Here is a 13,653-nt window from a genome sequence, read left to right on the forward strand (position 1 = left end):
AGGAAAAGAAAACAAGGCTCCATCTTTAAAAATCTATCTTTATTGTTGAAAGCATTGCAGATGCCCCCCATTATTTCCCATTAACCCCCTCTACCCCGCACCTGCCCCTCCCAGGCCTTCACCACACTATTGTCTGTGTCCATGTTAGCTCTCAGTAAAAAATATAACTTTGTACACCTTCTAATTGAGGCTAACTCCAGACACAAAATAATTAAGGTATAATTCAAATGTTTCTTTTACATTTTCCAGAATCTCATATCATGTAGAGGTGGGAGGTTTCTTATTTTAAGAGAAGTAGTGTTTTAAATTTTAAAGCTTTTTCCTATAGTAGATAGCTATTCGTGTTAATAACTTTCAGTTAAATAAGATAATTTTATTTTTGATTATAAGTTATCAGATGATATGACATTATTCATAAAGGAATGCTTAGTTTTATTTGTTTATTTTATATTATTCATGCATATAAGTAATCCCCTGGAAGATTGAAAATTATGTTCTACCTAAAGATAGAGGGTGGGAATAGGAAGGAGGGATACAATGGAGATTTAATTATTAGACACCTTTTAGTGTTTTATACTTTCACAAGCAAAATATGTTGTGTATTTTTATGTCATAGAGGTGCCTTAACTAATTTAATGTAAGAAATAATTCAAAGTAAATTCTATCTATATGTATCCTCAGTCAATAACCAATTAGGATACATTTGAATAATTTCATCAGTTGAGAATTTCACATTTTTGAAGGCAGTCCATTTTGATTTCAAAAATCTCTGCTAGATGTTTTCTTCAGACTGAGCAGGAAAGTGCTTTCCTGTGACTTCCTCCAATATTTTTAATTCTACCCTTTTTTTCTTTGAGAATAAGTCATTTAAATATGTAATGATAATAACTTCAGTATTCTTGCATAATATCCATCTTCCCTGATGACAAACCCTAAGGGTCATGGCCAAACATAGCAATCCTATCCAACTGTATGTACTTGCTCTATTTTTTTAACAGGTGTATTTCAGATGCAGGAACACTTAGAATTTAAAAAATAGTAATTCATTTGTTTATTTAAAAATACTTTTAATGCCTTTTAGGTCATCTTTGAAGGATGGAGATACAGTTTGTGGACCTCTTGGATTGAATAATGTGAAAATTATTGATGGCCATGATATCAGTGTAGAGTAGCAAGCAGCCACCTCTCCTCTCAGGCAGCTTATAAGTTACTATGGAAAGATATGCCAAGGAGTTATATATGCTATAGAGAACGATAGAATTAGATGACAAAAAATCAGTCATGTGTAACATGTTCTTCATTTGGTATGCACATAGAGCACAGTGAAAGAGTAAAGGAGGGAATGATTCTATTTCTTTGGGTACATTTTAAATAACTTTAATAAATGTAATAACTTTAATGAAATTACATATGTCACATTATCTTGAGAGCTAAAAAGTATCAGATATTTTTTTCTTTTTACTTTTTTATTGAATTTATTGGGAGGACATTAGTTAATAAAATGATGTAGGCTTCCGATGTGCAATTCCATAATGCATCATCTGTATATTGTATTGTGTGTTCACCACCCAAGTCAAGTCTCCTTCCATCAACATTAATTTACCCTATACTCCCTTTTACATCCCTCCCACCCCCATTCTCCTCTGTTGTGGGATGCATGAAAAAGGTGAAGGGATTAAGCAAACAAAACAAAACAAAACAAAACAAAGAAAAAACCTCATGGACTCAGATATGTTTTTAAAGTGTCTGACCCAGTGATCCCACTTCTAGGAATATATCCCAAGAAACCAGAAACATCAATCAGAAAGGATATATGCACCCCTATGTTCATAGCAGCACAGTTTACAATAGCTAAGATTTGGAAACAGCCTAAGTGTCCATCAGCAGATGAGTGGATAAAAAACAGTGGTACATATACACAATGGAATACTATGCTGCTGTATAAAGGAAGGAACTCCTACCATTTGCAACAGCATGGATGGATCTGGAGAGCATTATGCTAAGTGAAATAAGTCAGTCAGAGAAAGATAAATATCACATGATCTCACTCATTTGTGAAATATAATGAACAACATAAACTGATGAACAAAAACAGATCCAGAGACAGAGACGCATCGATCAGATGCTCAAACCTCAGAGGGAAGGTAGGGGAAGGTGAGGGTAAGGGGGAGAGATCAACCAAAGGACTTGTATGCATGCATATAAGCATAACTAATGGACACAGACACCAGGGGTGTGAGGGCATGAGTGGGGGTGGGGGATGGGGGGCAATGGGGGGATTAGGACACATATGTAATACCTTAATCAATAAAGAAAAAAAATAAAATTGTGAACAATATTTACATGAAAACTGGATAATATAATTTGTAATTAAACTGTTATCAAGATAAGAATATAAAAATGATATGAGTAGTTTTTTAAATTAAATGTGTAGTCTTAACAAAAAATCCATGTAAGACATTCACACCAATCACTATAATTTTTTTCCACCAGATGGCACTGCGAGGAAGAATTTCAAATAGGCAGTCTAGTAATTCTAACCCTACAGAGTAAAATAAACAGCCTCTGAATAAATTTCTTTAACTGGTAGGATGTGAATATAGTATATGTTATTTCCTTTATTATAAGGCTTTTAATGAGCTATTAGTAACTTAAATTGATTGTATTGTTTATATTGAAAACATGCATAATTTGGTGAAAACTTACAAGCATGTAAAATTCTATTCTGGGTTATTATCCTTGTTGCCAGATTAATCAATGTTGCTAGATCGATCAATAATTGTTAACAAATATTTGGCATCTACTTTCCCCTAGTGACAATTGTATGTAGAAACTGAGGAAACATTATTTTTTTGTTTTAATTAAGCATTATTTTTTTAATTCAAAAATTAAAACATAATTATAGTACATTCATGTCTTTCTTGAAAGGAGTCTGGAGACTAACCCTATACTTTGGGTCCTGTATTTGGGAAACTTCTCTTGAGTCAGGTGACCTGGTTACAAAGGTTATTTGTCTAGCCCCTTCCTTTTGAGGACAATAGAAAAACCTCATAAAAATTAAAATCCTTGGGAATTTTGTCAAACAAATGGATGACTCTGAATTATTTATTTTATAATATATTAATATTTGTTGAAGTAATTTGCATTATTCTTGAATTACTCTGAAAGGATACATGTGTCCTAGATTTATTTTATTAATATGGGATTGTTAAACTCTATATAAGGATGTGTCAGACTAGAAGAAGAATGTGTGGCAATAACTAATCTTTTCCAGAAGAGTAAAAAGATACAGTTAAAAAAAATAGCTGTGTCTAAATCTCTAGAACTTCAGTTAAAATGGTTTTTGAATTATTGAGGATTTCTCACTTACTGGTAAGGAATACCTCATCTCAGAATGATGTAAGAAAATGACAGAAGAGGGGGAATGCATTATTGTCTCATGCAATAGAATATTGCAGTGTATTACTGGATTCACAGGCCTATATGTCATCACGACCCAAGATGTATGCAGCTCTAAGAAGTGTTTTCCTCCCATTGACATTATAGTTAAGTCACTCGTTCCTTGTGATATAGCCCTCAGGAATTCTAGAATTACATGTTCCCAAGTTCAACTCTAATGGAAAAGATATCACCTTTTTCGTTTATTTTTTTAAAATTTATTTTTATTTTTTGATCTTTATTGTTGAAAGTATTACATAGGTCCTCCTTTTTAACCCATTAACCTCTTCCAGCCTCCCCCCACCCCAGGCCCTCACCACCCCATTGTCTGTGTCCACGGGTTATGCATAAATGCATACAAGTTCATTGGTTGATCGCTCTCCTCCCACCCACCTTTGCCAATATCACCTTTTTCTTGTTTGCTTAAGTAAAAACTCAAGAGTTAGCTTGATTGGGCTTTATTGAGTCATGTATCCAACTTTAAGCCAGTCTCTTCTGTGAGGCCTTGGTCATATGCCCACCCATGTTCTAACTCATAATTTGAGGTTTATGAAGTTGTGCTTTTCCAATGAGGAACAAAGCAAAGGGATAATAGTTGTGAAGGAAATACAAATTCAAAAATACCTCTTACACATTAAGATTAATAGAATATAGAAGCAAAAACATAGTAGAATGTATTTAGAATAGATCTGTCTCCTCCAACACATGGTTGGCAGAGTGTTAAGAAGTGTACAGTTTGAGTATTTTATACATTTTTAATTTTCCATCAAATTTCTGAAACTAAAATAAAAATTGATTAATTGGTTTTGGGATTGGAGTATGGTTAGGTAGAATAATACCAAGTGACTGAATTAATATCCCATAGATGTGTTGTATCTTTACCCCTCCTATTTTTTCCCTCTGGGCCTCAGTTTTCTCATTTCTATAATGTAGATAATAATGTTCTCATTGCAGGCCTGTTGTGAGATATAAAGGAGATAAACTTTGCAAAGCACAGGACAATACCCAGCATATAGTAGGTGCCAAATAAATATTTGATTTAATTATTAGTGTCCACTTTCCTGTAAGGACAGATAGCTTGAGGTGAAGAGTTAGCCTATATATACTCCCAAAGGTTAATTATGTAACTGTATCAAAGGAGATCTGAAAAGTACAAGATCCGTGGGGTAATAATAACCAGCAGTTTGGAGAAGAAATATATACCTGAATATCTCAAATGAGGTAAAAAACCTAAAATAACTGTCACTTATTCTTATACTTATTTTTTAATATTTTTGCAATTAATTGAATATCTATCCTTATCAGTCTCTGATTTAAGTTTTGGGATACAGTAATAAATAGACATGTTCTTACCTTCAGGAGCCTACAATTTATTGCAAATACATATATTAATAAAACAATTAAATACACAATCCAAGCACGGTAAATATGAAAAGGAAACTAGAGCCCAAAGAAAATTAGACAATGTCACAAAACATGTAATGGGAGGAAGAGATGTAGTTATAGAGACAAAAGAAAGCTTTTATAAATAAGCAATTATTGAGTTGAGATTTAAAGGGAAAATGTGGATTAATTAGATGAAAGAGGATAGTTGTTGGAGAGGGAGATTTTAAAGAGAGGAAATAGCATGTAAGATCAACATTATTACATGATTTTAAACATGCTTTAATATCTTTCAAAATATAGAATGATAATTGTAATATCAGCTTTTATCATTTTGAAGGACTGACTACTGGAAATTTCTGGTACTTAACATCGGTTTGGACTGTGGAAGTGTTATCAAGTGTTAAATGGGGGAGCTGAGTGCTGGGTAAGTTTTAGAGAAGTGGGCACGTGCTGGAAAGCCTCTCGTTGCTGTTCATGATTATTTATTGTTTAAACTCAGATCTGTATACATTCTTTTCCTTCCATAAATGTTAAAATAGGGCATTTTTTGAGGTTGATTTTTGGAACCTGTTCTCATTCTTTTAAACCAAAAGATTGATTTGCCTCTCATGATATGTGTGTAAAATATTGTTTAAGCTTTTAATTTGGGAAATAACTGTTTTGAAGCTCAAGGAATAAAACGACACATAAGTTTGGTAAAGAGATTTCTTTCAGCTTTTTTTCTGGGAATTCAGCATCATCCTGGACTCCTGCAGAACTGGAGGTTGACAGCATCCAGAAATACTACTTCTGGTGCAAGCACAGATCTCTTAACAGTTTGGTAACACATCACAACACCAAAGCTTCCCTAAGTGGTTTTGCAGAGCAGTGAATATTTTAAATGGGAGCAAATCAATGCAAAAGATCAGAAAACCTGTGATGACTGGCAGTTGTTGGACTAGTGTGTGTGTGTGTGTGTGTGTGTGTGTGTGTGTGTGTGTGTGCGTGCACACACATGCTTGCATATAAAGTATTTGTTATGTGTGTCAAAGACAACTAAGAGGTAATGTTGGGAGGGGTGAGGCTCTGCTTGTACACAGGTAGTGCCTATGGACCTTCAGTTATTCTACTCTTGTGAAGTCTCTCATCTAAGACTATCACAGTATCTCATGTATAAACATAAACACTCACTTCTCCTAAAATTCATATTGTTCAGTCACAGGAAATGAATTCATTTGTTCAGCTTCCATTTGCAGTGATGCTTAGTTTCTGAGTTTAAAATCCCCAGGTATGCCCTTTTCAGTTGTAATTCTATTGATAAACATTCCAGATTCTGATCATTGCTATTCTGAAAAATATAGGACATCAGTGATGATTTAAGAAGAATGGTAATTTGAACAAAGCAATATACTATGTATTCAATACAGAAGAAGACAAAAAAATGGGGGGAAAATAACCACAATTTAAAAATCTTATATAATTGTCATATTTTTATCATTGGCCTAGCAATATATACACCTAATATACATATTAGATAAACAATCAGGGTCCCTCACTGGACTTACAAGTTAAATAGAGTTGTGTTGTCATGTAACAGTGAATATCACTCATCAATATTTAGTAACATTGATTATTGCAGATGCATGATTATTAAGCTGTATAGAGACCAGAGTAATTAAAAGCATGTACTCTACTTAAGAATTTAAATCTAACAGTCTATATTTGACACTAAAAATGTATTAATTACTTTCTATTCATTTTTAATTCTTTTCCACAAGAAGAGCATTTCATTTTCCTTCGTAAAATGGTGTGAAACATACTAACCTTAATCCTGTTACCACACTAGAAGCAAAAAACTGAATGGTATTCAGAACACAGGAGATGTTCAGTAATTATGTTCATTAAATATTTTGATTGAATAAATGATATATTATTTAATGGTCCTACTGCATAGCTCACTTTTACTTAAACAAAGTGAAAAATGTTGAAAACGTCCAACTGTTTCTTGGTTGCTATGCTGTAAATACTTTAATGACAATATATATTGGTAGAGGGATCATAAAACCTTGTGTAACCTCTCTGTACAATAGTGTAAGTTTTGTCTATGATGGCTGGTTTAGGCCATTTGCCTAAGAGCGTTCCTTTGTGTTAGCCTTTGAAAGGCTTCCTTCACTTCCTTGTTCCTCAAGGTATAGATAAGAGGATTCAGAGCTGGTGTGACCACCGTGTACATGAGTGCAGTTGCTTTGTCTGTTTCTGGGGTGTGTGCAGTCTTAGGTTGGAGATAGGTGAACAAGGCAGTGCCATAGAAGAGAGAAACCACCAGGATATGAGAAGAACAAGTGGAGAAAGCTTTGCGTCTGCCAGCTGCTGAAGGGATTCTTAAGATGGACGCAAAAATGCGCCCATAGGAACATAGAATGAGGAAACAGGGACTCATGATGAAGAGCACGGAGACAGCGAACATCACAATCTCATTATGGGAGGTATCAACACAAGCCAGTTTCACCACAGGCATGATGTCACAAAAAAAGTGCTGAATCTTGCCTGTTCCACAGAAGGGTAGAGTGAAGATCCAGGTGATCTGGACTGACTCCACCACCACCCCGGTGGTCCAAGATGCTGCAGCCAATTTCAAACACACTTGAGGGCCCATCAAGAGAGTGTAATGCAGTGGGTAACAGATAGCTACAAAGCGGTCATAAGCCATGGCTGCTAGCAGGCAACACTCTGTCAGTCCCAAGATGGCAAATATGTACATCTGAGCTGCACAGCCTCCCAGAGTTATGGTCTTGGTATCCACAAGCAGGTGCACCAGCATCTGAGGCACCACACTGGTGATATAGCACATCTCCAGGAAGGAGAGGTTAACCAGGAAGAAATACATGGGAGTGTGCAGGGAAGGGGTGACGCAGATCAGACAGATGATAATGAGGTTTCCTCCCACAGTAAACAAGTAAATGATTAAGAACACAAGGAAGAGCACAGGTTGCAACTCTGCTAGAGAGGAGAAAGCCACAAATGTGAATCTGGTGCAGAAGGATTCGTTTCCACTCATTATAGGCTCAGAGCCAGATATCTGTGGAGATAACAGAGAGGGCAGATAATACCTAATGTAATCCAGTCACCAGCAGAGGTCTTGATCACCCCTCAGAAAAAGGAGCTTTCCTAGGATCAGTGGTCTGCCACGAGAACTACACACCGGATTCCTTTTGCTAAAGCATTCTAAATAGCTGCCCAACTAAAATGGGTGCAGTATTTCTTCCTGATTTTGAATTCTGAATATTACGATATTTTTGTTTTATCTTTTTGATATTCTTATATACACAGGCTGTTATATAAGTAACATATGAAAGCATTCTAACTGTAAAGAAGTCACATAAAACCTAAGTATATATAATTAAAAATAAAGGTGCTATATGCTGGTCTTTCAAATTTCACAGCATTCCTTATGCATTTGGAAGGGAGTATATTTCCAGCCATTTATGTATTCATTTTCATACATATATTTATGCATTTTGATTTGAAAAGAATAAGCCAATAGGCAGCTAAAAACCAGGGAAACCCAAACTAACAGACTCTCCTTTCTACAACCTCAATGTAATGTTACAGGAATTTATGAATAAGAGAACATACCTACAACCACAGGTAAACTTTCCCTTGCTGGGCTTCTAGACTTACCGCGATTTCAACTTATGACATGGTGATGGAATCAGTAGTATTTGTATTCTGACTAAAGACCGGAGGGATTGCTTCCACTGCGTGGCTTAATTATATTTGTCTCAAGAGGAATTTGTTCAGGAACAACAATGAACGTTCAATGTAGAATTGGGTTTTTATTTTTAATACATTTACCAGAGATAATCTATTGCTATTGGTTACATCACGTAGGCTTTGATGTGTAAACCTAAAAGTTTCTAAGAGATTTTCATTATGTCATCATACTAATTTTTGACTTTATGGATATTTGACATAATAATCTTCCTTAAGCTCCTCAATGGACAGTGACGGCTCAGGACTTTGTAATACCGATAGGCCCAGTAGAGTACACAGAGTAGGCTCCATAAACCGCCCATAGAGCATTCACTTTATTCATTACTTATGATTAAATTGTTAGCAGCATAAATGGGCTTGATGAAAGAAATTCTAAATTTCCAATGGAATTAATGAAAATAATTGATCAAAAATGTGAAAGTTGTTTTTTTTTTTTTACTGTCTTCAAAAAAACAAACAAAAAAACTTTTTCTTTTTCAAGGTTCTCCATTGAAAGGAGAAGGCAGTTTCATTTCATTTTATTTTTTCCTGCTTTATTGAGGTTTAATTGAAAAAATCTACACTAATAAAAGAGAAACATGCAAATTGGTGTCACTCCACTACGCCCACCAGCCAATCATTCTGAAACTGAAACCTGTGGTCCAAACCCTAGTCCAAGCTCATATTTTATGTTTTTTCATGAGCCACTGACAGTCTCTCTTACTGAGATGTCTTCATTTTTTACTCCCTCAAAATGAATTTCATCAAATGAGAATGGCAAATATCATCTTTCTGAGATGGGAATCTGTGCCTATTTTGTCCTTCAAACCTGCAACTTAGCACAATGACTGCCATTTATTAAGCAGGTGAACTGAAATATCTATCGGAATCACTGATTTGTTTCCAGGCAAATCCAAAATTAGAGTAACATGAACATTTTTTAGCTAAAATAATTAAGTATGAACTACCCACAAGGTGGCAGTAATATATAGTCATTGTGTGATCTAAATTTAGGAATTGATAAAGAGTTGGACTACTCTAGAGAAGTAATTGGGTACCTACACAGTGAACTGTATTTTAAAATACTTTTTTTTTTTAACGGGAGTAGAGGAGTAAGTGATACTCATTTAAGAACAGATAATGCAGAAATAACTCCATTGACATTTTACCTTATCTTCGGGAATTTTCATGACTTTGAAAGATCTTATAAAACTTTCATTTATTTGTTTTCCTCATTTTTTTGGTTACTCAGTTTTATATCCCACATATGAGTGAAATTACATGTGGGATATAAAACTGAAAAAGTTAATTAAATTGATTTTTTTCTGTCTGATTTATTTATTTAGCACCATATTCTCAAGTTTCACCCATGGTTGTAAATGGCAGTATTTCATCTTTTCTTATGGCTGAGTAATATTTTACTGTATATATGTAACATGTGTTCTTTATCCAATCATCTATCAAAGGACAATTCGGTTGTTTCCATGTCTTGGCCACCATGAATAGTGTACACAGACAACAGTATGATGGTTACAGACAGAAGAGGGTTTGGGAGTAGTAAAGGGCATCAGATATATGGTGATGGAAGAAGATCTGACTTTGAGTGGTGGGCACACAATGCAGTATACAACAATGTGTCATAGAATTGTACACTTGAAACCTACATAATTTTATTAGCCATCTAGAGGCCCAGTGCATGAAATTCATGCACTCAGGGTGTCTTTCAGGCTGGCTTGTGCCCTCTTGCAGTCTGGGGGCTAAGCTGTCAGTTGGACAACTTTAACACTGCCGTGGAGGCAGGAGAGGCTCCCACCACCGCTGCTGCACTCCCCAGCCATGACCCTGGCTTCTGGCTGAGTGGCGCTCCCCCTGTGGGAGTGCACTGACCACCAGGGGGCAGCTCCTGGTGGTCAGTGTGCATCATAGTGACTGTTCATTCTGCTATCGGGCCAAAACCAGCTCTCTGACATCTCCCCAAGGGGTCCCAGATTGTGAGAGGGTGCAGGCCAGGCCGAGGGACCCCAACGGTGCACAATCGGGGCCAGAGAGGGACAAGGGAAGGCTCCAGGGCATGTCCGGCTCATCTCGCTCAGTCCTGATTGGCCGGACCCCAGCAGCAAGCTAACCTACCAGTTGGAGCATCTGCCCCCTGGTGGTCAGTGCACGTAATAGTGAGCAGTTGAGCAGCCTTAGCATATCATTAGCATATTGTGCTTTGATTGGTTGAATGGCTGACTGTAGGACTGGACACTTAGCATATTAGGCTTTTATTATATAGGATGTTATCCCAATAAATGTAATTTAAAAAACCTTACAGAAAAAATTTTAAAAATAAAACCCTGATACATTTAGTAATGCATCATTTTCCCCTTGATTTTCCTTGTGCAATACTACAAATATTTTATTTAGTATGATATATAGTTACTTATTTGATACAGGTATGAAATAAAATAAATCCAATATATGTTATGCCATAAATTTTCCTGGGAAATTATTAGAAATTTGTTTTACTTATTTTACTTATTTTAAATGTATATGTATCCAATAGATGACTTAAAAATATTTAAATCATTATACCATTGTTATTTAGTTTGCTTGGAAAATAAGGATTAAGGAATTTCCCTTAATTTCTACAAACGTAGAAAGCTTCTTTTTATCTTTTCCAGAAAGAAGTAAAATAAGGAAGTGATGAGTTTACCATTGAACTATTTATTACATCTCCTTTTCATGTACAGTTTAACTTTAATCTCCTGGGGCCTTTTCAAGGCAATTTGTCTCCCAAATATTTCATTAGATTTTTGGGGAATCATTCCCATAGTGCTAATTTATAACTGTTTTGAGTTTTTATATATTTGTAAGAGTTGCTTCTATCACAAATAGATTATAATAAATTAAAGGGAGTAATTGTCACAGTTTTGTTAGCTCTTTACAAAACATTTCAAAGAATGATATGTTTCTATTACTAAATTAAAATAGCCTTAGAAATTCCAAGGATAAAAAATTCCAGGACACACAATGCAATATACCAATCATGTTTCATAGAAATATATACTTGAAGCCTATCCTATCTAATAAAAGACAAAAAGGTTAATTAACCGTACCTCTGCTACGCTTCCCATTGGCTAATCAGGGCGATATGCAAATTAACTGCCAACAAAGATGGCAGTTAATTTGCATATGCGCAATGATGGGAGGTGAAAGGGGAAGGATGGAAGAACGGTGATTGGAAACCCAGGCAGTAGGCAAGAGCTGGGGGACCGCCCTTTGCCCACCCCCTAGCCAGTGATCGCCCATCAAAAAGCCGGGGCAGCAGGCGAGGCAACACCCCCTTGCCCACCCCCCAGCCAGTGATCACCATCAAAAAGTCGGGCAGCAGGCAATCGGAGGGAGAGAGAGCCTGGGCGCAGGCCAGGCAGCAACCCCGCGATCGCCATGGCAATCGGAGGGAGAGAGAGCCTGCGGCCCCGTGATCCCCATGGTGATTGGAGGGAGAGAGAGCCGGGTCGCAGGCGAGGCGGCACCTGGGCACCCCAGCACCTGACATGCAAAGGTCGGGGATGAAATGACTTTTCCCAACCACATCTGCAAATATCCTGGGGAAGGCATCACTGAAAAGTTCACAACTCTCTTACTTGTCAAGGAAGAAAATAGTTGGCAATGGAAACAATCCCTTACATCAAAGTTAAGGTACCTCTGGGTAAAAAAGAATATTTCCAATGTAAAGTAGGGAGCAGGCAAAAATAATAGGTTCTCATGACTTCCACTGAAGATTGAGCATATGACAGTGTCAAAACGAACATACAAAGTAAAACAGACAGTGGACATTCAAATGACCCGAATCAACTGTCACTGTTTGTCCCAATAGCAGCAATGCTTATGTGATAATATAGTTTAACAAACATACAAAACAAGTCACATGATAAGAGAGGTTCGGCTTCTAAAGTAAATTGAATATGTTCTTTAAAAATTCTCATGTCCTCCCCTCTGACTATAATTCTTAATTTTCCAATCAGAAAATTACCCCAGGTGATCCAGTAACATGTAGAACTCCAGTAACCTAACTTATTTAAAAAACAAACATCCAAACCATTTTTAAAATATTTAAATTGATATTTTAGGGTTAAAATTATAGAAGATATTTAGATCCAAATATATTTTCTGAATAGAAAATATTTCAGTTTTTGATTTAAAAAAATAAACATAAAAAACATATGTGACATATTTTCCTAAGGAACTCTGAATTAGTACCTTTCCCTCTAACTTTCTTCAAATTAAGAGAATCTATGGAGTTCCCTATACTGCACACGTTTTAATGAAAGAAAATAAGACTTTCTAAGAGCATCAAATACATGTTTTTTTATTTACAAACATATATACTCTTCTCTCTCTCTCTCTTTAAAATATATTCTTACTGATTCAGAGAGGAAGGGAGAGGGAGAGAGGTAGAAACATCAATGATGAGAGAGAATCATTGATCGGCTGCCTCCTACACACCCCGTACTGGGGATCAAGCTCAATACCCGTGCATGTGGCCTGACCTGGAATCAAACTGTGACTTTCTGGTTCATAGGTCGATGCTAAACCACTGAGTCACACCCGCCAGGGTCAATTCTTATTTATAAATTCATTCCAAGGACATATACAGCCTGAAAAGCTTTGGAAGCAGTTTCAAAAAAACCTAGCTTTTAAGTAACAAGAAAACAGTTATAGAAGAAAGTTTAAATTAAAAGAAAAAAATTGTTTTAATTTATTCAAGAGTGGGAATATCCTCCATGAAAATGTGTACCTTGATTGGATGGCTGGGTGGCCTTATCACACCTTAGGATTTCAAATTCTTTTTACAATGACAAGAAAGAGAGTTTCATCTCATTTCTCTCCCAGGGTAGATGTCTGTCAACAGAAGGTGGACATCAATAAAAGGAGGGGCTTGCACAATCAATCCAGAAAGTCAGCAATCTATGAATAATCCAGAACTGAGTATTTATCTCCTCTACCTCACACCCTCCCTCCCAGCCAGTGAGCAAGATAATTACTCTCAAGTCAAGCTAAGTGCCCCCAGTCACAGTGGCCCAATGCTGACATACAAAGCATACAAAT

The 13,653-nt window shown here is 36.2% G+C and overlaps 1 protein-coding gene across 1 annotated transcript; it reads right to left on the bottom strand.

Annotated features, from left to right (window-relative positions):
- Positions 1 to 6,919: 6,919 nt before the first annotated feature.
- LOC102429743 (olfactory receptor 10C1) lies at positions 6,920 to 7,861 on the bottom strand. Its single transcript, XM_014466654.1, has one exon. It carries the CDS (start codon positions 7,859 to 7,861, stop codon positions 6,920 to 6,922), a length of 942 nt encoding a protein of 313 aa, XP_014322140.1.
- Between the last annotated feature and the right edge of the window lie 5,792 nt (positions 7,862 to 13,653).

The sequence above is a fragment of the Myotis lucifugus genome, unplaced genomic scaffold (assembly GCF_000147115.1).
Source record: "Myotis lucifugus unplaced genomic scaffold, Myoluc2.0 scaffold_350, whole genome shotgun sequence".
Taxonomy (NCBI): Eukaryota; Metazoa; Chordata; class Mammalia; order Chiroptera; family Vespertilionidae; genus Myotis; species Myotis lucifugus.